Genomic DNA, 22,725 nt, shown 5'->3' with positions numbered 1-22,725 from the left:
TAAGATTCCTAAAATCCTAATGAGATTAGGAATTTTGAATTAAAATTGGATTCCTACTTGGAGTAGGATTCCTAGAAATCCTAATTGGATTAGGACTTCGAATTCAAATAAAGTCCTAATTGGATTAGGACTAAAATTAAACAAATCCTAATTGGATTAGGATTCCTTAAGTCTAAATTAATTATTAATCTAATAAATCAACATGACTCCTAATTGGATTAGGATTGAAGAGTTCAATTAAGTCATGATTCATTCAAGTCCTAATTGGATTAGGACTAGCGTAGATTGAACCCAAATTTGGCTAATCCTAATTAGATTAGGATTAAACCATGAGAGAGGCACCTAATCCTTTTTGGAAGAGGATTGGGTTAACCAAGTAAGAGGGGCATCAGCCCCTCTTCACTTAGTTGGTGCGACATGAAGAGAGAAAGGGGGCCGGCGCCCCCTCTTGGAAAGTAGTCAAGGGCTCCTAACTTGTAGGAGCCCTTCATCCTTATTAAAGGAGGACTAGGGCCGGCGCCCTAGATGGACCTTTCTCCTCTTCATCACGTGGCCACCCCCTCTCCATCTCTCCTTGGTTCAGCCGCCATCAGCAAAGGGAAAAGAAGAGGAGGCGTCTCCCTCCTCTTGGTCTTCTTCCTTGGCTCCAACGCATGGAAAAAGAAGAAGGCTGCAGGGGCTTTTGATCTTCTTCCCATCTTCATCCTTCTTCTTCCTCCTCTCAAGCACAATCAAGGGTTGATTGAAAGAGAGGAGATCAGCCATCAAAAGCTATCTCTGCAAGGGAGCTAGCACCCCGGTGAGATAGAGAGCTTGGATCGGATCCTGCTTCGTGTGGATACCCGTAGAGGCCGGACGTTTGAACGGCTTCAAGCGAACCCTCTTCCAAAACCACGAATTCAGATTTGCGGTGATCATCTACCCGCGCAAGGTGAAGATTTGATCTTCCTAATAGTTTTAAAAGTTTTAATTCTTACCTAATTACGAAAGGTCTAGAAACAACGTTCATGCGATGAACGTCGAACCCGTGCATGCCGATTCCGCTGCCATTTGATTTTTGTTTTGAAATATCAGCGGCATGGGCGGGTTCCCAACAGGATATAGCGTGATAGGTATTCTTCTATACCAAGATTATATTTTCTACATTATTTGGTTATACTATTAAGGCGATCTTGGCTTATTAGGATTTCATATAATGGGTTTTATAAGAAAATTTTATAATCCCGTATCTTCCGCTGCGCCCTAGGGCACTGGAAAACCCTAACAGTGGTATCAGAGCCACCCTTAATCAGTTTAACCAAATGATAATACATGCTATTATCTTGATGCTATGAGATAGCTAGGTTGTTTGTATGCATGATTAGTTTATGCTATGAGATAGTGTTATATTCATGTTGTAGCACAGTATAATTGCTAGTACTAAATTATAGAATGTGCAATGAGACCAATATAGTAGTATGAAAACTTTGGGCTGACCCATTCTGGAACAATCGACTCAGTTGGTGTCTAGGAAGGAAGCCACAGGTGGTTACTTAATTAGGACCTCACTGAGTGAGGGGTGCCTCCCACCTGCTTTCCTGGCCAATTATTTGATTGTCCTTTATGGTTGAGCTTAATGATAGTAAGATACTACTATTTGAAAGCCCTCACTAAATTCATAATTAAGTCGTAGTGTTAATTGCTTTAAGCTGAGCCATTCTGAATCAATTGACTAAGTTGGTGTCTAGGAAAGAGGCTACAGGTGGTTATTTAATTAGGACCTTACTAAGTAAGGAGAGCCTTCCATCTGCTTACCTGGCCAACTATTTGATTGACCTCCATGGAAAAGCTAATTGCTGATATAACACTATAAAGGTCCTTCCTTCATGCTTAGATATTATTATGTCAATATCTACGCTAGCTTGTTGTGATTCCCACAAGGCTAGTATCAGGGATTGATATTGTAATATCTTGGTGCATATGATGCATATGGCATATTTTAATATGTTGCCTTGTTGTGATTCCCACAAGGGCAGCATTATTCAAATATGACTGTATAAAAATGAAGGGTTTGACTTAACTAGACACAATAGTTTGTTGTGATTCCCATAAGACTATATGTGTGCTAGAGGACAGAATAAAGTTGGGAATTGCATGGGATGCAATTGGAAAGAGTTTCCTACCTTTGAACTTATAAGGGCTTGTTGTGATTCCCACAAGGTCTTTTATAAGGAATTTGGATCTCAACCTCACTAAGAAAATTAGTATTTTCTCGTTCATCATACTTGAGGGTTATGATATTCGACAAAAATAGTTGGAGTAACAATTAGATAAAAGTCCTTATCTGATTGAATACATGTCATCATGATTGGTCTGCTTATATTAGTGTTCTTTGTAATTATAGATTAATTCTGCAAAAATGGCATCTTCACTCTCACTTAGAGGTATCTTAGATACAAACAAATTGACTGGTCCCAACTATGTGGATTGGTTGAGAAATTTAAAGATTGTTCTCACGCAAGAAAAACTTTCCTACATTCTTGAAACCCCTGACCTAGGGTCAGCAGGGGAAGATGCAACTGAGGAGGAATTGGCCACATATCGTATGTGGAAAAATGATAGTTTGACTGTCAAATGTATCATGCTTGCTTCTATGAATAATGAATTGCAGAGGCAGCATGATAGCATGGATACTCACTCCATACTCCTTAACTTAAAGGAGTTATATGGTGAGCAGAGCAGAACTGCTAGATATGAGATATCTAAGCAGTTGTTCCGTGCTAGAATGATCGAGAGATCGTCTGTGCAAGACCACTGTTTAAAGGTTATAGACTTGATCACTCGATTGAGTCAACTTGGCTTTGCTATGGACAGTGAGCTCAGTCAGGATTTGATCCTGCAATCACTACCCGACTCATTCTCGCAGTTTGTCGTGAATTATCACATGAACAAACTGAATTCCTCCCTGCCTAGCTTCTAAATATGCTGAAAACAGCAGAGTCTCACATCAAGAAGGACAAGGGTCCGATCCTTCTTGTTGGTGAGAGCTCAAAGAAGAAAACGGGCAACAAGGGTTCAAAGAAAAAATTAAACCCTAAGAGTCGCATCAAAAAGAAGAAGGAAAAAAAAATCTCTGGACCCGGTACCTGTTTCCACTGCGGCAAGACGGGGCATTGGAAAAGAAACTGCAAGAGCTTTCTTGCAAGTGTGAAGCCTGATGCAAGTGTTGCATCAAAAGGTATGTTTTTATTACATGCCAATATGACATTAAGTTCTTCTGATTCTAATGCATGGGTATTGGATACCGGTTGTGGTTCTCACATATGCAAATCTTTGCATGGACTGCAGAAAATTAGAAAACTGAAGAAAGGTGACTTCGAGCTATATGGCGCTGGAGGAGAATCCATCCAGGCTGAAGCTGTTGGCACCTACATACTGGAGCTACCCTCCGAAAAGTTCTTAAAGCTAGAAGACTGTTATTTTATGCCAAAAATCATTAGAAATGTAATTTCAATTCCTTTGTTGCTTAAGAAAGGATTCGAAATAAATGGAAAGAGCAATGGTTGCTCTATTTCTTTATCTAATGAGTATTATTGTCATGGCACTATGGAAAATGGTCTTTTAGTATTATGTCTTAATAATGTTATGTTTCATATTGGCAAAGATAATAAAAGAAAAAGAGAAAATATTAATAATACCCTCCTCTGGCATTACCGATTAGGTCATATTAGTGAGACAAGGTTACATAAGTTGTATAAAGATAAATTCTTTGACCCTTATGATTTTGAATCATTAGGAACTTGTGAATCTTGTCTTATGGGCAAAATGACCAAGTCTCCATTCTCGAGACATGGAGAAAGGGCAAGTGAGTTGTTAGAACTCGTACACACTGATGTGTGCGGTCCTATGTCTTCTCAAGCTAGAGATGGATACTCTTACTTCATCACATTTACTGATGACTTATCAAGGTTCGGTTTTGTGTATCTAATGAAACATAAATCCGAAGCCTTTGATAAATTTAAAGAGTATCAAAGTATGGTCGAAAAACAAACTGGAAAGTGTATTAAAATTCTTCGATCTGATCGAGGAGGAGAATACCTTTCTAGTAAATTTTTAGACTATCTTAAATTAAAGGGTATACTCTCTGAATGGACACCTCCATATACGCCACAATTAAATGGTGTAGCTGAAAGAAGGAATCGTACCTTATTAGATATGGTACGGTCCATGATGTGCTTCACAAATCTTCCAATTTCCTTCTGGGGACATGCCCTAGAAACTGCTGCATTAGTATTAAATAGAGTACCATCTAAGTCTGTATCTAGCACTCCATATGAGATATGGAAAGGAAAGAAACCTAATCTTAAGTATCTTAAGATATGGGGTTGTCATGCTTATGTTAAAAGAAATTTTGGACATAAGCTAAGTGCTAGATCGGACAAATGTATATTTGTAGGTTATCCTAAAGACAGTTTAGGATATATCTTCTATAATCCTACTGAACAAAAGGTATTTGTTGCTAGGCATGCCACTTTCTTGGAAAAAGAGTTTTTTTTAGAAAAGGGCAAGGATAGAAGAATTGAACTTGATGAAGTTCAAGACCTACAAGGTGAGACACATAATAATCCTCAACCAGATGTACCCATGGAAGAGGTACAGCCACTACACACTACTCCTTTTCGAAGGTCAGAAAGAGTGCGAAATGCACCTGAGAGGTATGGATTTATTATTGAGAATGATGAAGCCCACATCGTTGATAACGATGACCCTCTGACCTATTCGGAAGCTGTCAAGAGTAGGGACTCTGACAAATGGTTGGACGCCATGAAATCCGAGATAGATTCTATGTATACAAACCAAGTGTGGACTTTGGTTGATGCACCTGAGGGAGTGATTCCAATAGGGTGCAAATGGGTATACAAGAAGAAGATAGGAGCTGATGGCCAAGTAGAAACCTACAAGGCCAGGCTAGTGGCAAAAGGTTTCAGGCAAAAACAAGGCATTGATTATGATGAAACTTTTTCGCCAGTAGCTATGCTCAAATCTATTCGAATTATGCTTGCTATAGCTGCATACTATGATTATGAGATCTGGCAGATGGATGTCAAAACCGCCTTCCTTAATGGTCACCTTGAGGAAGAGGTCTATATGACACAGCCAGAGGGATTTGTCTCAAGAGGGAGAGCAAATCAAGTATGTAGGCTTAAGAAATTCATTTATGGATTAAAGCAGGCATCTAGAAGTTGGAACATCCATTTTGACATGATAGTCAAAGAGTTTGGCTTCATTAAAAATATAGATGAACCTTGTGTGTACAAGAAGACTAGTGGGAGTGCTATTGTCTTCTTGATATTATATGTGGACGATATATTGGTCATTGGAAATGATGTTCCAATGATGCAATCGGTCAAGACTTGGCTATCAAAGAAATTTTCCATGAAAGACTTGGGTGAAGCATCCTATATACTTGGTATAAGGATCTATAGAGATAGATCTAAAAGGATGCTAGGTTTGTCCCAGTCTAGGTACATAGATAATGTGCTGAAGAGGTTCAGCATGGATGGAAGTAAGAAAGGTTTCTTACCCATAGAACATGGCATACAACTCTCTAGGAAGATGTCTCCTAAGACATCTGAAGAGAGGAATAGAATGAGTTCTATTCCCTATGCTTCAGCAGTAGGGTCGATCATGTATGCTATGTTATGTACCAGGCCTGATGTAGCTTATGCCTTAGGTATGGTAAGTAGATTTCAGGCAGATCCCGGGGAGGATCATTGGAAAATTGTGAAAAGCATTCTCAAATACTTGAGAAGGACTAGAGATGTTTTTCTGATTTATGGAGGATCAGAATTGAAACTAGAAGGCTATTCAGATTCTAGCTTTCAATCTGATCCAGATGATAGCAAGTCAATCTCTGGATATATCTTCACTTTGAATGGTGGAGCTGTGAGTTGGAAAAGTTCCAAACAGCAAACTGTAGCTGACTCAACTACTGAGGCAGAATACATAGCTGTTAGTGAAGCTGCTAAGGAAGCAGTCTGGATGAAGAAGTTCATCACAGAGCTGGGTGTAGTTCCTGAGATTGCCGGACCAGTCCCAGTTTATTGCGATAACACTGGAGCAGTTGCACAGGCTAAGGAACCAAGGTCTCATCATAGATCCAAGCACATTTTGAGATGCTTCCACCTTGTTCGAGAGATAATCGAAAGACAAGACGTCAAGATTGAACGAGTAGACACAAAGAACAATATAGCAGACCCATTTACTAAAGCTCTACCACAGCAGCAATTCAATCGTCACCTCGATTGTATGGGGTTAAAATATAAGGGCGATTGGCTTTAGTGCAAGTGGGAGATTGAAAGAGTAGATGCCCTATAAGCCAATCATTTGATGGGTTTCTTTTTGTAATCCTCCAAATCATGTACTTTGACACTCGATATATATCAATAAAGGCATTGTGTTTTATCATTTGCTGCTTATCTATTTTATTATTGGATGATGAACCCCATAAATTAGGACATTGGTTTTAGGGTTATGATGAGATCATACCAGTGAGACCTAAAATCCTAAAATCCTAATTTAGAATATTCCCAGTCAAATTGGTATATTGAGTCGGGGATCAATATTACCGAAAAGACTGGCACATCTTATGTATGCTCAATGTAGAGGGTGATTGATCTCACAATCACTTGTGTGAGACACTAATACAAAGATGTGGGTGCTCATTAGAGGAATGAGTTCACTGAAATGACCAGCCATGAGAACATCTTATGGATTCTTACTTAATTATCAAAAGATGGTTCTCATAGTGGGAGTTGTGCAAGTGATCCTTAGACCTGAGATCACCATGGTACCTTGTGCACTTAAAGCTATGTTTTGGTTTACCCTCATTCACGACATTGCGTTGTGTACGGGATATTCTGGATATGGTGGATTTTGTACGAAGGTTGTGAGTAGGTCAACAAGGAATCAGTCACTTCTAGTAAGAGAAGGTAACATCCTACTTACTCTAATCTTATGATGATTCAAGAAGCCTTTGATCAAAGCAAAATGAATATTAGAAAGAGTTTCTAATATTTCATTGTTTGAATTATCATATAAAAGATTGAGAGAGACATGAATAAGTGATTGAGTTTGATATTGATCCATACTCGAGCACTTATTCAGGATGTAGTATGACTGAGGGATTGAATTGCACAGTAACTTTCCACTGAAGGGTATGTTTGGATTTGTCCAATACATTCCTCATCTTCCGGGTAGACATGATACGTTGCTAGACGTCAATCATGTCTTGTGGGTTGATCGAATCAAAGAGTTTGATTAGATCAAAGCATCAGAAAGGTTCTGATTGCTAAGTCAGGTTTAGCACTAAATTGAACCTAAATTGGATTAGAGGTATTCTAATCAGGTTAGGTCAACTTGCACCTGCACCTACTGCTGGCTAAGATAAGGAACCCAATGGGTCACACACAAGGGAATTGATCAAGGGTCTAATTGGATTAGATCATGTTTGCAAGATGAACATGCTAGCACGTGTTGCAAACCCTAGCTCCTGATTCAAATTAAATTCGAATATGATTCTTAGATTTGGTTGATCTAATATGATTAGATCATGACCTAATATGGGTTAGCCAAGAGTTGAAACCCATTTGGCTTTAATTAGACCTGATTTGATTAGGTTTAATGTTTTCTTTAAGTTGGTTAAACCCAATTGGATTGGGTTTGATAGGGCCTTCACTTCTGGACCATTGGATCGCTTCCTGGATGAAGGATCTGGTCCACTGGTTGGCGCCTTCATCTGGACCATTGGATGGCTTTCTGGATGAAGGATCTGGTCCACTGGTTAGTGCCTAAATCTGGACCACTGGATGGCTCTCTGGATGAAAGATCTGGACCGTTGCTCAGCGCCTGAATCTGGACCACTGGATGGCTCTCTGGATGAAAGATCTGGACCGTTGCTCAGTGCCTAGATCTGGACCATTGGCTTTGATTCACTGCATTTGGGCCCTTGGATCATCAGGATTTAAGAGGGAGACATGAGAAAGAAGTTGATACACCCTTCTCCTTAGCACCCCATCATGATGGGATGCATCTCTTGGCACATGCCTCATCATGATGAGGTGTGTGGATGGGATGCATCCCTTTATGATGCATCCCTCCATCTCTTATAAATAAGGAGGTGCCTTGGGGTTCTAAAGATCATCCAAGAAAAGCCTTTCCTTCTCTCTCCCTTATCCCTTCTTTCTTACAAGTCTCTCTCTTTTGTCCTAACCCAAGACAAGAGGGTCTTCTTTAGGACAAAAAGGCTAGTGAATGTTTTAGAGGTAGAAAGGAAGAAGTGAAGGAAAATCAGCCAATTAAATCCTTTGGAAGGATTGAACAATTAGAATCAAGTTTTGGTAGAGCTAGAGTCTTGAACCCATTCCTGTGTGGATCAACATCGGAGGGTGAACATTTGGGCACCTTAGGACATCTTCAGATATATTGGATATAGCGTGATTAGGTATTCTTCTATACCAAGATTATATTTTCTACATTATTTGGTTATACTATTAAGGCGATCTTGGCTTATTAGGGTTTCATATAATGGGTTTTATAAGAAAATTTTATAATCCCGTATCTTCCGCTGCGCCCTAGGGCACTGGGAAACCCTAACAGAACCTATTACAGCCAATCTATACTACATGGACCCATATGTCTAGAGACCATGTATATGTGCAGTCAAACTACAATAACCTCACTGTGAGTAGCCAAAGCACCGCAGGTCAAAGGACCAGTCACACTACTGCAACATCAAGCAAGTCACTGACAAGTGGATAGACATCCAAGTGACTTCTTGTCTTGGTCACGCTCAGTACCCTTGTTCTTAACAAGCACCTGCACTATTACTTTAGTGTCGCCATATTGTGGACTCGAGTCTCGTCCATCCATAAGGAAAGCAATGTGTGCACTGATCGGATCGATCACCGTCCTCGTGATGATCCATTGATCAGGAGCATTCAGAAATTAATCACCAATGATGCATGGCTCAAATTCTTAACTCTTAAGAATATGCATCATCATCTTATTAATTCTTGGACGATTCATAGACACATAAACATTATGAATGAAAAAGATGCCTTTTATTTATTCAATAATAAATAGTCAAGTACAAAATTATGTCCTAGAATTAACAATGTGTTAGCCAGATTGGCTTCTAGGGTATACATCTAACAATCTTCCACTTGCACTAAAGCCAATTAGTCATATATCTAAGTCCCATCTTCTCAAGGTGGGCTTCAGTCTTTTGCTGACTCAGCTGCTTAGTGAATGGGTCTGCCACGTTGTCCGCGGAGTCTACTCTCTGCACCTCGACATACTTCTTCTCAACATAGTCGCGTATGAGGTGGAAGCGCCGCTCTATATGCTTGGATTTCTGATGAGATCTTGGCTCCTTAGCAAGAGCTATGGCGCCATTATTATCGCAGTAGAGTGTTATGACATCTGATGACATTACATCCAATTCCACAATGAATTTCTTGAACCAGAAGCCTTTCTTAGCAGCTTCAGAGGCGGCGATGTATTCAGCTTCCATGGTAGAATCAGCAATGATCGGTTGTTTAGAACTTTTCCAATTCACCGTACCACCATTGCACAAGAACACATATCTAGATGTTGACTTCCTATCATCGACATCAGTCATGAAGTCTGAATCTGTGTACCCTTCTACCTTTAACTCTGATGATCCTCCAAAGACCAAGAATAAATCTTTAGTTCTTCTCAAGTACTTAAGAATATTCTGTTGGATTACCCCCACACGCGTTGCGACGATCGCAGCGGAAAGACACGTGCGGGGGCGTTCATCTCATGAACGTTCTAGGGAACGTAGATTTCAAAAATTTTCTAGAGTTCTCTAACTCAGTTTTATGAAATCTAAAGGGAAGATTAAAATTAAAAGACATGATTAATTTCAGATCTACTACTTACCTTTGAGTGGGTAGAACTTCACCACTATCTGATGATCGTAGGATTTCTGGAAGAGGGTTCGCTTGAAGCCGTTCAAGTGTCCGGCCTCTACGGGTATCCACACGAAGCAGAATCCGATCCAATCTCTCTATCTCACCGGGGTGCTAGCTCCCTTGCAGAGATAACTTTTGATGGCTGATCTCCTCTCTTTCTTTCAACTCTTGAATATACTTGAGAGGAGGAAGAAGAAGGATGAAGAAGAGGAAGAAGCAAAGCCCCTGCAGCCTACTTTCTTTTTCCTGCGTTGGAAGGAGGAAAGGAGGAAGAGGAGGGCGCCATGGCTTCTTTTTCCCTTCTTCTTGCTGGCGGCTGAACCAAGGGAGGGAGAGGGTGGCCACGGCTCCAAGGGAAGAGGAAAAACTCTTGGGAGCCCTAGCTGCCGCCCTCACCCCTTTTTAAAGTATGAAGGGCTCCTACAAGTTAGGAGCCCTTGATTGCTTTCCAAGAGGGGCGCCGGCCCCTCTTGTGTTGCCGCACCAAGGAGGAGAAAGGGGAGGGGCGTGAGCCCCTCCCTTTTGTGTTGCCCTAATCCTCATCTAATGAGGATTGGGTGGCCCTAATTTGGTTTAGTCCCAATCCAATTAGGGTTTAACCAAATCATGAATCAATTGGGTTCAATCTATACTAGTCCTAATCCAATTAGAACTTGAGTGAACCATGACTCAATTGAACTCTTCAATCCTAACCCAATTAGGAGTCATGTTGATTCATTAGATTAATAATTAATTAGGACTTAAGAAACCCTAATCAAATTAGGACTTATTTAATTTTAGTCCTAATCCAATTAGGACTCTAATTTGAATCCGAAGTCCTAATCCGATTAGGACTCTAGGAATCCTACTCCAAGTAGGAATCCAATTTTAATTCAAAACTCCTAATCTAATTAGGATTGTAGGAATCCTATTCCAAGTAGGAATCCCAGTCCTACTCCAACTAGGATTCCTAGTCCTAATCCAATTAGGACTCTAGGAATCCTACTCGAAGTAGAATTTGCGTTTAAGTCCAATTAATTAATTCCCTTTGTTCCTTCTTCTTCTGAATATCAATCTAATTGATTACTTGTGATTCCTAATCACGATTCAACTATCGGATCGGTCAATACTTCTAATGTGTGTGACCCCATAGGTTCTACTCTGACTGGTAGTGAGATATATTATGATCTCTATCACAATATCATTGAAAACTCCTTTCAATGGATTGGAACGATTCCAACTCTACTCATTAGGGTTTATCGATCATCGAGATAATTCCTGTGAGTCCCACCATCCACCAGTGACACCTAGCAGCATGTAGTGGCTACCCAGTAGAATAGAATGATGAACCTCTAGGTGCAGTTATCGTGTGATACAGTCCTACTATCGTGGATCCCTACAGGACGGAGGTCATGGACAGCTCGTCAAACCCCATCGTCTGTCATATGTGAAGATTTATTTGACTTGAGTTCGATAGTGAAAAAACTCTTTCTCCACTTTATATTACTGCCCTGGCCAAGGTCTTAGAACTCAGTCTAACAAATCACATAGGATCACTCCTTATCTATCAAGGTCGATAGATTCCTTATAGGTGCATACCCTACTCCTACAGTGAACCTACTGCAGCCAATCTACACTGCATGGACCCATATGGCTAGAGACCATGTATGTGTGCAGTCAAACTACAATAACCTCACTGTGAGTAGCCGAAGCACCGCAGGTCAAAGGACCAGTCACACTACTGCAACATCAAGCAAGTCACTGACGAGTGGATAGACATCCAAGTGACTTCTTGTCTTGGTCACGCTCAGTACCCTTGTTCTCTAACAAGCACCTGCACTATCACTTCAGTGTCCCTACACTGTGGACTCAAGTCTCGTCCATCCAGAAGGAAAGTGATCTGTGCACTGATCGGATCGATCACCGTCCTCATGATGATCCATTGATCAGGAGCATTTAGAAATTAATCACCAATGATACATGGCTCAAATTCTCAACTCTTGAGAATATGCATCATCATCTTATTAATTTCTTGGACGATTCATAGACACATAAACAATATGAATGAAAAGATGCCTTTTATTTATTCAATAATAAATAGTCAAGTACAAAATTATGTCCCTAGAATTAACAATGTGTCAGCCAGATTGGCTTCTAGGGCATACTTCTAACATATTCTTCACAGCTGTCCAGTTTTTTTCACCTAGATTCGACTGATATTTGCTTGTGACACTCACAGCTAGGGCTATATCAGGTCGTGTACATAGCATGGCATACATGAGGCTCCCTATGGCCGATGCATAAGGGATCTTGCTCATGCGTTGAATCTCTTCAGATGTGTTGGGGCACATCTTCTTGGAGAGATGAATTCCATGCCTAAGGGGTAAGAGACCCCTTTTGGAGTTTTCCATGCTGAACCTTTTCAGCACTTCTTCTATGTACATCTTCTGTGATAGGCCAAGCATCCTTTTAGATCTATCTCTATAGACCTTTATCCCCAAAATATAGGATGCTTTCCCAAGGTCTTTCATGAAGAATTCTTTTGACAACCAGACCTTGACCGAGGTTAGCATGGGAATATCATTCCCTATCAGGAGGATGTCGTCCACGTACAGTACGAGGAACACGATAGCGCTCCCACTAACCTTCTTATAGACATATGGTTCCTCTTCGTTCTTGATGAAATCAAACGTTTTGATTGCATCATTGAAACGAGTATTCCAACTCCGAGATGCTTGCTTTAGTCCATAAATGGACATTTGCAGCTTGCAGACCTTGTGATCTCCATCACTGAAAGTGAAAGCCAAAGGCTGCTCCATGTAGATATCTTCATCAAGATATCCATTCAGAAAAGCTGTTTTCACATCCGTCTGCCAAATTTTATAATCATAAAATGCTGCAATGGCAAGCAATGTTCTGATGGATTTTAGCATGGCTACAGGTGAAAAGGTTTCCTGATAGTTAATGCCTTCACGCTGACTATACCCTTTTGCCACCAGCCTTGCCTTATAGGTCTCTACCTTTCCATCCGAACCTATCTTCCTTTTGTAGATCCATTTGCATCCAATAGGTACAATACCTTCTGGTGGATCCACTAAAGTCCAGACTTGGTTGGAATGCATGGAGTCTAACTAGAGATGGGCACTAGGCCGGGCCGCCCATGGCCCGGCACGGCCCGGCACAAAACGGGCCGTGCCAGGCACGGCCCGCTTACTACAGTAACGGGCCGTGCTAGATAAAAGGGAGCCGGGCTGGGTTACCACTTTCTGGCCCGCGGGCCGAGCCCGACACGGCCCATAAGGGCCTGGGCCCGGCACGGCCCGCGGGCCAGCCCGGCACGGCCCATAAGGGCCTGAACCGAGCCTGGGCCGGGCCAGGCACGGCCCGTCCCCCTTAAAATAAATGAAAATAAATTTTTTTAATAAATTAATAAATATTGAAAACTAAGGATTTATTAATATAAAGCCACCTTAATGGTGGAGGGTTTGGCATAGACCCCTACCAGTTTATTAATTTAAATCAAAATGGTACATGAAGGGAGGTTTGGACTTTGGATCTTGGTCTGACCTCCAGAATACAATAAGAAAGGAGGAAAAATAGAGATGACTCACTTTAACAATTAAAAAAATAAAAATATATAATTATAAAAAATTAAGAAATCTTACTAATCATCAGTGATTCAGTATTCACTATTCAGTAGTGTTTGTATCATCATCATCAGAGGATGTTGTATTATGTCCACCGTTATCTTGAAGTCTCGCCTCAGCATCCAACCAATCTTTGAAGCAGAGAAGCATCTCAACCATTTCGCCAGTCATCCTACTTCTCTTTTCGTCAAGAACACGCCGACCTGCACTAAAAGCGGATTCCGATGCTACTGTGGACATCAGCACAGCTAAAATATCGCGTGCAATTGCAGACATAACAGGATATTGATTTTTAACACTCTTCCACCAAGATAATACATTTAGACTCTCTATTTGATTTTCATCACATGCAGACTGAAGATCATTTCGTAAATAAAATTCTAGTTCACTACTTAAAGATGAAGAAGATGAAGATGAACTTGAAGCATGTGTGTGTTTTCTCTATGCAATGAATGAAAAAATAGATGACGAACGAGAACTACTAGAAGAAGAAATAGAGCTTTGTACGGAGAATCTAGATCCATGAATTTTTTCATCATATATAGCATAAATATCATAAAGAAGTTGTTTTACCTCAATTTTAGCAGGTTCAGGATCTTGATTCATATTTTCATAGTATGCATCAAGCAAAATTAGCACGCCATTCAATTTAACTCTTGAATCAAATACAGCAGCTAAGTTATGCATAGGACATATCTTGTCCCAATATTCATTCCATTTAGATTCCATTTGTTCAATAATAGGCATTAAAACATCATCAAATCTATGTTCTGCAAATTTTTGACTAATTATATATGCTTGTTGTAAAAATGAACATGAAGTTGGATAATAAATACCAGAAAGAACATTAGTAGCATTATAAAAACTAAGCAAAAAATCTTCCAAAATTTTTTCTTTATTCCAATCAGTTTCAGTCAATGTAAAGCCTAATCCACGATCATTAATATATGCACTTAATAAGTTTTTATATGGGTATGCATCATGTATCATGCTATATGTTGAGTTCCAACGAGTAATTACATCAAGTTTAAATTTTTTAAAACGTTTACCATGATTTATACATAGTTCCTTAAATTCTTGAAGTCTTGATCTTGAAGCATGAATAAAAGAAACTGCATTTCTAATTTTTGAAATCACATCTTAAATCATTCCTATGCCAGCTTGAACAGAAAGATTTAAGATATGACATGTGAAGGGTTTTAGCATGTTATAATGCGCAGCGGAAGCTAGGGATTTTAAAAATTTCTTGATAAAATCCCTATGCATGAAATCCTTTTAAGCCTAGATCACCTTAATGATTACAATCAAATGATATAAAATAAATGCAGAATTAGTAGAATACCTCAAACGCTAATCCAAAGTGTACAATCTCCACGAGGCGTCCAAGTGTCCGACCTCCAATGGTGATCCACACGAAAACTTGATCAAGACTTTAGCTCCAAAGACTTTTGATCCTTAATGCAGAATTCTTCTAAAGAACTCTAATGGCTTGCTTTCCTTCCTTTCTATTTTTCTTTAGCCTTCTAAAATCACTTCTAATCCTTTTGTCCTAAAGAAGACCACCTTGTCTTGGCTTAGGACACACTAGAAGCAATGCTAGAAAGAAAGAAACTAATGTAAGAAAGAAAGAAGAGAGGAGTGGGGTGGAATTGGAATGATGAAACCCATGGAGTGCTAACCTATTTATAATAGGTGTAGGGATGCATCTCCAAGGGATGCATCCCATCCACACATCCTCTCATGAAAGGGCATCATCTAAAGGGTCATATCAAATAAGAGGAGGTGCAGATCAAGTGAGGAGGTGTATCAAATGATATGTCCTTTCATGTGGTGCCATATTTTGACCAAGTCAACATCATATGCTAATCACATGTCCATCACGCCTCACCTCTTGATCTTTCATGATGATGATCCAAGGGCTCCAATGCAAGGCGCCATTTACTTGACCCATTATGTCTTCATCCAATGGTGGGATTAAGATCCAATGGTCAATTATGATAGCCATCCTCTAACCCAATCCAATTGGGTTAAACCAACTCTCCATTATGTCTTCATCCAATGGTAGATCAAGATCTAACGGTCTAGATTGAATGATTTATTAAATCTAATCCAATTAGACTCAAACCAAGCCAATTAGGTGCCAACTCTTGGCTAACCCATATTAGAAGATGATCTAATCAAATTAGATCAATTAAGAATCAGATTCGAATCCAATTCGAATCAAGAGCTAAGGGTTTGCAACACCTGCTAGAATGTCTATCTTGCAAACATGATCTAATCCAATTAAACCCTTAATAAGTTTTCTTGTGTGTGACCCATTGGGTTCCATACTTAGCCAGCAATAGGTGTGAGTGCAAGTTGACCTAACTTGATTAGAACTCTTCTAATCGATTTAAGTCCAAACTGTGCGAACCCAAACTTAACAATTAGAATCCTTTCTAATTGGTGATCGAATTAAACTCTTTAATTCGATCAAACCTATAAGACAAGATTGACGTCTAGCAACGTGTCATGTCTACCCGAAAAATATGAAATTTGGTGGAAATACCAAAAATACCTTTCAGTGGCAAGTTACCGTGCAATTCAATCCTTTAATCAAACTGCATCCCGAATATGTATATGAGTATGAATATATGTCAAACTCAATTTTATATTCATATATTTCTCAATCTTCTAATGATAATTCGAATAATGAAATATTAGAAACTCTTTCTAATTTTCATTGTGCTTTGATCAAAGACTTTCTGAATTATCATATGATTAGAATAAATAGGATGCGATCTTCTCTTACTAGAAGTGATTAATTCCTTGTTGACCTACTCATAACCTTCGTACACATTCCACCATATCCAGAAGACCTCGTACATAACTTATTATCATGAATGAGTGGAAACCAAAATATGGATTTATGTGCACAAGATACTATGGTGATCTCAGGTCAAAGGATCAGTTGCACAACTCCCACTAAGAGAATCATCTTTTGACATGTAAGTAAGACTTCATAAGATTTCTCTTTGTAGGTCAATTCAGTGAACTCATTTCTCTAATGAGCACCCACATCTTTGTATTAGTGTCTCCACACAAGTGATTGTGAGATCAATCACCCTCTGCATCGAGCATAAATAAGATGTGCCAGTCTTTCCGGTAAACATTGATCCTCGACTCTATGTACCAATGACTGGGAATATTTAAGATTAAGATTTTAAGATTTTAGGTCTCACTAGTATGATCTCATCATAGCCTCAAAATCATTGTCTTAATCTAAGAGGTTCATCACAAATATAATCAACAGCATATGATGAAACACAATGCCTTTATTTATATTAAATGTCATGTACATGATTTGGAAAATCAAAAGAAAATCCTTCACAATACATATTGCGATTGGCTTGTAGGGCATCTACTCTTTCAATCTCCCACTTGCACTAAAGCCAATCGCCCTTATATTTCATCCCCATACAATCGAGGTGGCGATCGAACTGCTGTTGTGGTAGAGCTTTAGTGAACGGGTCTGCTGAGTTGTTCTTTGTGTCTACTCGTTCAATGATTATGTCTTGTCTCTCGACGATCTCTCGAACGAGGTGGAAGCGTCTTAGAATGTGCTTGGATTTGTGATGAGATCTTGGTTCCTTTGCTTGAGCAACCGCTCCAGTGTTGTCACAATAAACTGGAACTGGTCCAGCAATCTCAGGAACTACTCCCAACTCAGTGATGAACATCTTCATCCAGACAGCTTCCTTAGCGGCTTCACTTACAGCGATGTATTCTGCCTCAGTAGTTGAGTCAGCTACAGTTTGCTGCTTGGAACTCTTCCAGCTCACTGCACCACCATTTAGGGTAAAGACATACCCTGAAGTGGACTTGCTATCATCTGGGTCTGATTGAAAACTAGAATCAGAAAATCCTTCTAGTTTCAACTCAGATCCTTCATAAACTAGAAAAATATCTTTAGTCCTTCTTAAGTACTTAAGAATATTTTTCACAGCTATCCAATGATTTTCTCCTGGATCAGCCTGGAATCTGCTTGTTATGCCTAAGGCATAAGCAACATCAGGCCTAGTACATAGCATAGCATACATAATTGATCCTACTGCCGAAGCATAGGGAATAGAATTCATTCTATTCCTCTCTTCAGATGTCTCAGGAGACATCTTCTTAGAGAGACGTATGCCATGACTCATAGGTAAGTAACCTCTTTTACTTCCTTCCATGCTGAATCTTTTCAGCACACGATCTATGTACTTAGATTGGGACAAGCCTAGCATCCTTTTAGATCTATCCCTATAGATCTTTATACCAAGTATATAGGATGCTTCTCCCAAGTCTTTCATGGAAAAGCTTTTTGATAAACAAGTCTTGACCGATTGTAACATTGGAATATCATTTCCAATGATTAGTATGTCATCTACATACAATATTAAGAAGACAACGGCACTCCCACTAGTCTTCTTGTACACACATGGTTCATCCACATTTTTGATAAAACCAAACTCTTTGACTGTTGTATCAAAACGGATGTTCCAACTCCTCGATGCTTGCTTTAATCCATAAATGGATCTCTTAAGCTTGCATACTTGATTTGCTCTCCCACTTGAGATAAATCCTTCTGGCTGTGTCATGTAAACCTCTTCCTCAAGATAACCATTAAGGAAGGCGGTTTTGACATCCATCTGCCAAATTTCATAATCATAGTATGCAGCTATTGCAAGCAAAATCCGAATAGATTTAAGCATGGCAACTGGTGAAAAAGTTTCATCATAGTCAATTCCTTGCTTTTGCCTGAAACTTTTTGCCACCAATCTAGCCTTGTAGGTTTCTACTTGGCCATCTGCTCCAATCTTCTTCTTATAGACCCATTTGCAACCTATAGGGTTTACACCTTCTGGTGCATCAACCAAAGTCCATACTTGGTTGGTATACATAGAGTCTATTTCGGATTTCATAGCTTCTAACCATTTGTTAGAGTCATTACTCATGATAGCTTCTGAATAGGTCAGAGGATCATCATTTTCGACGATGTGGGCTTCATCATTCACTACAAGAAAATACACTTTCAGCGACCACTTTCGGCGACTAAATGAATAGCGGTCGCTGCAAATAAGCTATTTGCGACCAACATCCTTGTTAGTTACTGAATGATTGTCCTACACCGACTAAATGCATATTTGGTCGCGGAAAATCAAAACCAAGTTGGCGGGGTGGAGGTGAAACGTTTGGCGACTAAAGTTTGGTCGCTGAAAATAAGGCTATCTGCGACCAACATTCTTGTTAGTTACTGAATAATTATCATACACCGACTAAATGCATATTTGGTCGCGAAAAAGCAATACCAAGTTGGCACGAGTCCAATATTGCGCGCGGGCTGGAGGTAAAACTTTTGGCGACTAAATTTTGGTCCTTAAAGGTTCACCTCTAGCGACTAAAAAAAAAATTAGTCCAGGAAAACTTTTACGAATAGCGCCTTTTTCCAATGAAAAAATTGGGCAGAAAGTTTGAGTTTTTTAGTGACCAAACTTTTGGTAGTGGAAGGTTCCCGTAAAACCGAACGATGTTGTACTAGCCCCTGTAAGATGCTAATTTCTAAGTTCAAAAAAAAGAACTGTTTATTTTCAAACGGTGCCATTTAACACACTACCAGAAAACAAGCATATAGTGACGGAAAACTAGTGACGGCCCGTTATCAGTCACTATTTGTGACAGAGTAGTGACAGATAGGAATTTAGTCATCGTAGTATGAACTTAGTGACAGATTAATGACAGACCGGTCACAGAATGTGCGGGTAGGATGGACCCTAAAACTTAGTCTGCATCGTAGTGACGGGGTATCTGTCACAAAACTGGTAACCAAAATTGCAACCAGACAGTGACAAATTCAGCCGTCACACAAATTGTAATCCAAGTATTTATAAATTTTTAAAAAATTATTTTTGGTAGTGACGGATTATTGACAGAAATTTCCGTCACCAAATTTAATTTCTAATTCTAAAAATATTAAAAATATTATTTTTGAATAATTATAAATTAAAAAAAGTAAAAAGTGAGAATTTCAAAATGGAACAAAGTGTCCCCCCCCCCAAATCACAAAACACCATGCCCCCCAAATCACAAAACACAGCAAGATTGTTTCTAATCATAATTCCTATATTTTAACGGAATCAATGCCCATGGAATGCTTATGTCTAGAAAAAGCCTATGCATTTTTTGCTTTGCAAAAATGTGAACACGACAAACTGCCATAAAGAAAAATAGGTAAAAAGAAGAAGAAAAAAAAGAAAGGGTGGGGTGGGGTGGGGTGCTAGGGTTAGTGTTGGTGGACGCCACGTGCTTGTGTGGGACGCCCGCTGGCCTTTCCTTTCCGATTTTCGACAAAAATCCCAAACCCCCTGCACGACGAAGCGGTTTCACGAGCCGCTCCACCACCCACCCCCCCCCCCCACCCCCCCCCCCCCCCAAACCCTGCAGCCGCCCCTCAACCCGCGCCCCCCCCCCCCCACCCCAAACCCCGCCCTCCCCCCCAACCCCCTTCTTGATCGAGTTAAAGATTCCTGGCGGGAAACTGGGAGGAGAACTGAGGCCCGTAAAAACCTAGCTCCCTTCCCCTTTCTCCTCAAAACCCTACCTCCACTTCTCCTTCCTCGCGCCTCCAAAACCCTAGCTGAAAACCAGAGGGGAGAGGGAGGAGAAACCCTAGAATTCCAACCTTCTCCTCGTCAAAGCCTCGCTCCGTCGGGCGATGGCGCTCTACCTCCTCTTTGAATCCGCCTCCGGCTACACCCTCTTCCACGCGTACGGCCTCGACGAGATCGGCCAGAACACCGAGGCCATCCGGAACTCGGTCCTCGACCTCACGCGCTTTGGCAAGGTGGTCAAGCTCGTCGCCTTCCACCCTTTCTCCTCCGCCCTCGATGCCCTGAACCAATGCAGCGCCATCTCCGAAGGTGAGCTCCGAACCCTACCTTCCCCCCCATCTGCTGCCCATTTGGGGTTCGAAGTTAAATTTATTCGATTTTGTTGCGGGCTTCTAGGGCTCATGACCGATGCATTGAGGAACTTCTTGGAAATCAACCTTCTGAAACCAAAAGAGGGGAAGAAGGCTAAGTTCAGCCTCGGCGTTGCAGAGCCCAAGTTTGGGTCTCAGGAAGTGACCAAGATTCCTTGCCAGAGCAATGAGTTTGTTCTCGAGCTCCTTCATGGTGTCAGGTTGCACTTTGATAGGTTCATTAAAGACTTAAAGGTTGGATTTTTGTCACCTGATTGAGTAGTTTATATCTGCTATAAGTTATACTGGGTTTTCATGTAAAGATGATGTTGTTCTGTTTATTTTGTCTTTGTGGTTATAGCCATCAGACTTGGAGAAGGCTCAGCTGGGTTTGAGTACAATCATTGTTCAGGATCTCGGTCATTTGTTACAACAATGACTATACCGGTAATATGTTTTTGAGTATGTACTGGTTATATTTTTAGTGAACTGCCTGTGAAACAGTCTATGGGATAGTTTTGGCTATTGTAAGATAAATAATTTGCTGCAAGTAGATTTTTTATTCTAGTTTGCTGCAAGTATATTTTTGGAATCCTTTTATTTAAGTAGATCTGACAGTTATTCTAGTTTTCTTATTTTGTAGTGGCTATATGCTAATCTAAATTACACTTTGCAGCTGGAGTTTAATAGTTCTGAATATCTTGAATTTTCAGAATTCTATAAGAAAACTCATACCAAGAAGAACAAAGAGTGAATTGATCCTATTTGCGCCGCGAAACATGTAGGTATCTAAAATCTCAATAATTATTTAAATCAGTTTCTGCTTTTGTAAGGTTATATACATTTAATTCTGTTGTTACCTTTGCATGGACAGTCAAAGATGTTGAGCTTGCGAGAAGAATCTTCCCAATCCGGTGTGCAATTAACATCAGAGGAGATGTATAGGCAGGCACTTGGATGAATAGCAAGATCAGATATTTTTAGAATTTTTAATTTATATTTTAATGTGTTTGGTGATGATTATCACCTTAACATATGGTATGGATGAAACATTGTGATGTATGGTTAATAGGTATGCTTGACTTTAGACTTATAGATGATGATATTTATAATGAATGATTATGGATTCTCCAACATTATGTATACTTCTATTTGGATGAGAAAATGTATTGTGCAATATGGATATTGGATAGGCTGTGTTGGTTGTACAGAATTTGGAACGAGCCCAAAAATAAATATTAAGCTTATAATTTGAATTGTTAATTAAATACAGGTTAATACTTTCTGCCACTAAAAAATGTTTGTTGCCAATGCATTCAAATACATTCTGCGACCAAACTATTGGTGGGGGAAGATAGACATTCAGTGACCATTTTTTTGGTAGCGGAAGACAAACCTTCCACGACCAACTATTTGGTCGGTGTTGAAATTAGCGACAACAGATTTGGTCGCTGATAATTTTCTTCGGCAACCAAATGTTGGTCGTTGTTGGTGTACCTTAGGTGACCACACAATATTGGTCGCCAAAACCTTTCAGTGACTAGGGTTCGGCGACGAAGGGTATGCTAGTCGCGAAAAGGTTTCGGCGACCAAATATGGTTATTCGGCGACTAGAATCTTAGTCGCTGAATATGTATTTTCTTGTAGTGATTCTCAATGACAAACCCATATCTCTTAGGTGCATTTCGCACTCTATCTGACCTTTGGAGAGGAGATGTGTGTTGTGGTTGTACTTCATCAATGGGTACATCTGGTTGAAGAATTTCTTGTGTTTCTATTTGTAGGTCTTGAACTTCATTAAGTTCAATTCTTCTTTCACTGTCCTTTTCTAAGATAAACTCTTTTTCTAAGAAAGTGGCATGCCTACTAACAAATACCTTTTGTTCAGTAGGGTGATAGAAGAGATATCCAATACTTTCTTTGGAATAACCTATAAATGTACATTTATCTGATCTAGCACTTAGCTTATGTCCAAAATTTCTTTTGACATATGCTTGGCAGCCCCATATTTTAAAATATTTAAGATTGGGCTTTCTACCTTTCCATATCTCATATGGAGTACTAGATACAGATTTTGAAGGTATCCTGTTTAGCACATATGTAGCAGTTTCTAAGGCATAACCCCAGAAGGAAATAGGAAGAT

General features: G+C 39.9%; 1 protein-coding gene across 2 annotated transcripts; it reads left to right on the top strand.

Moving 5' to 3' along the window:
- The first annotated feature begins 19,988 nt into the window (after window positions 1-19,988).
- On the top strand, window positions 19,989-21,716 carry LOC120107681 (nucleolar protein 56-like). Of its 2 annotated transcripts, none has more exons than XM_088721111.2 (5): window positions 19,989-20,541; window positions 20,629-20,837; window positions 20,944-21,029; window positions 21,259-21,363; window positions 21,457-21,716. In XM_088721111.2, exons 1-3 carry the CDS (start codon window positions 20,337-20,339, stop codon window positions 21,019-21,021), a joined length of 492 nt encoding a protein of 163 aa, XP_088577237.1. In that variant the 5' UTR covers window positions 19,989-20,336; the 3' UTR covers window positions 21,022-21,029; window positions 21,259-21,363; window positions 21,457-21,716. The 2 variants fall into 2 exon arrangements, with proteins under 2 accessions (XP_088577237.1, XP_088577239.1); XM_088721113.2 differs by having other exon boundaries at window positions 20,200-20,541; window positions 21,296-21,363; window positions 21,457-21,638.
- Window positions 21,717-22,725: the final 1,009 nt, after the last annotated feature.

The sequence above is a fragment of the Phoenix dactylifera genome, chromosome 1 (genome assembly GCF_051530095.1).
Source record: "Phoenix dactylifera cultivar Ajwa chromosome 1, Ajwa_hap1_PhDact_Kaust_v1.1, whole genome shotgun sequence".
Classification (NCBI taxonomy): Eukaryota; Viridiplantae; Streptophyta; class Magnoliopsida; order Arecales; family Arecaceae; genus Phoenix; species Phoenix dactylifera.
Note: the sequence above shows the minus strand (reverse complement) of the source record. Positions and strands in the feature narration are given on the sequence as shown.

What these genes read in the sequence shown, in the direction of transcription:
- LOC120107681 (XM_088721111.2), top strand. Translation starts at nt 20,337, where the DNA reads ATGGCGCTCTACCTCCTCTTTGAATCCGCCTCCGGCTACACCCTCTTC. An exon ending in ATGCAGCGCCATCTCCGAAG is followed by an intron (nt 20,542 to 20,628) that starts GTGAGCTCCGAA and finishes GCGGGCTTCTAG; the next exon opens with GGCTCATGACCGATGCATTG. An exon ending in GGTTCATTAAAGACTTAAAG is followed by an intron (nt 20,838 to 20,943) that starts GTTGGATTTTTG and finishes TTGTGGTTATAG; the next exon opens with CCATCAGACTTGGAGAAGGC.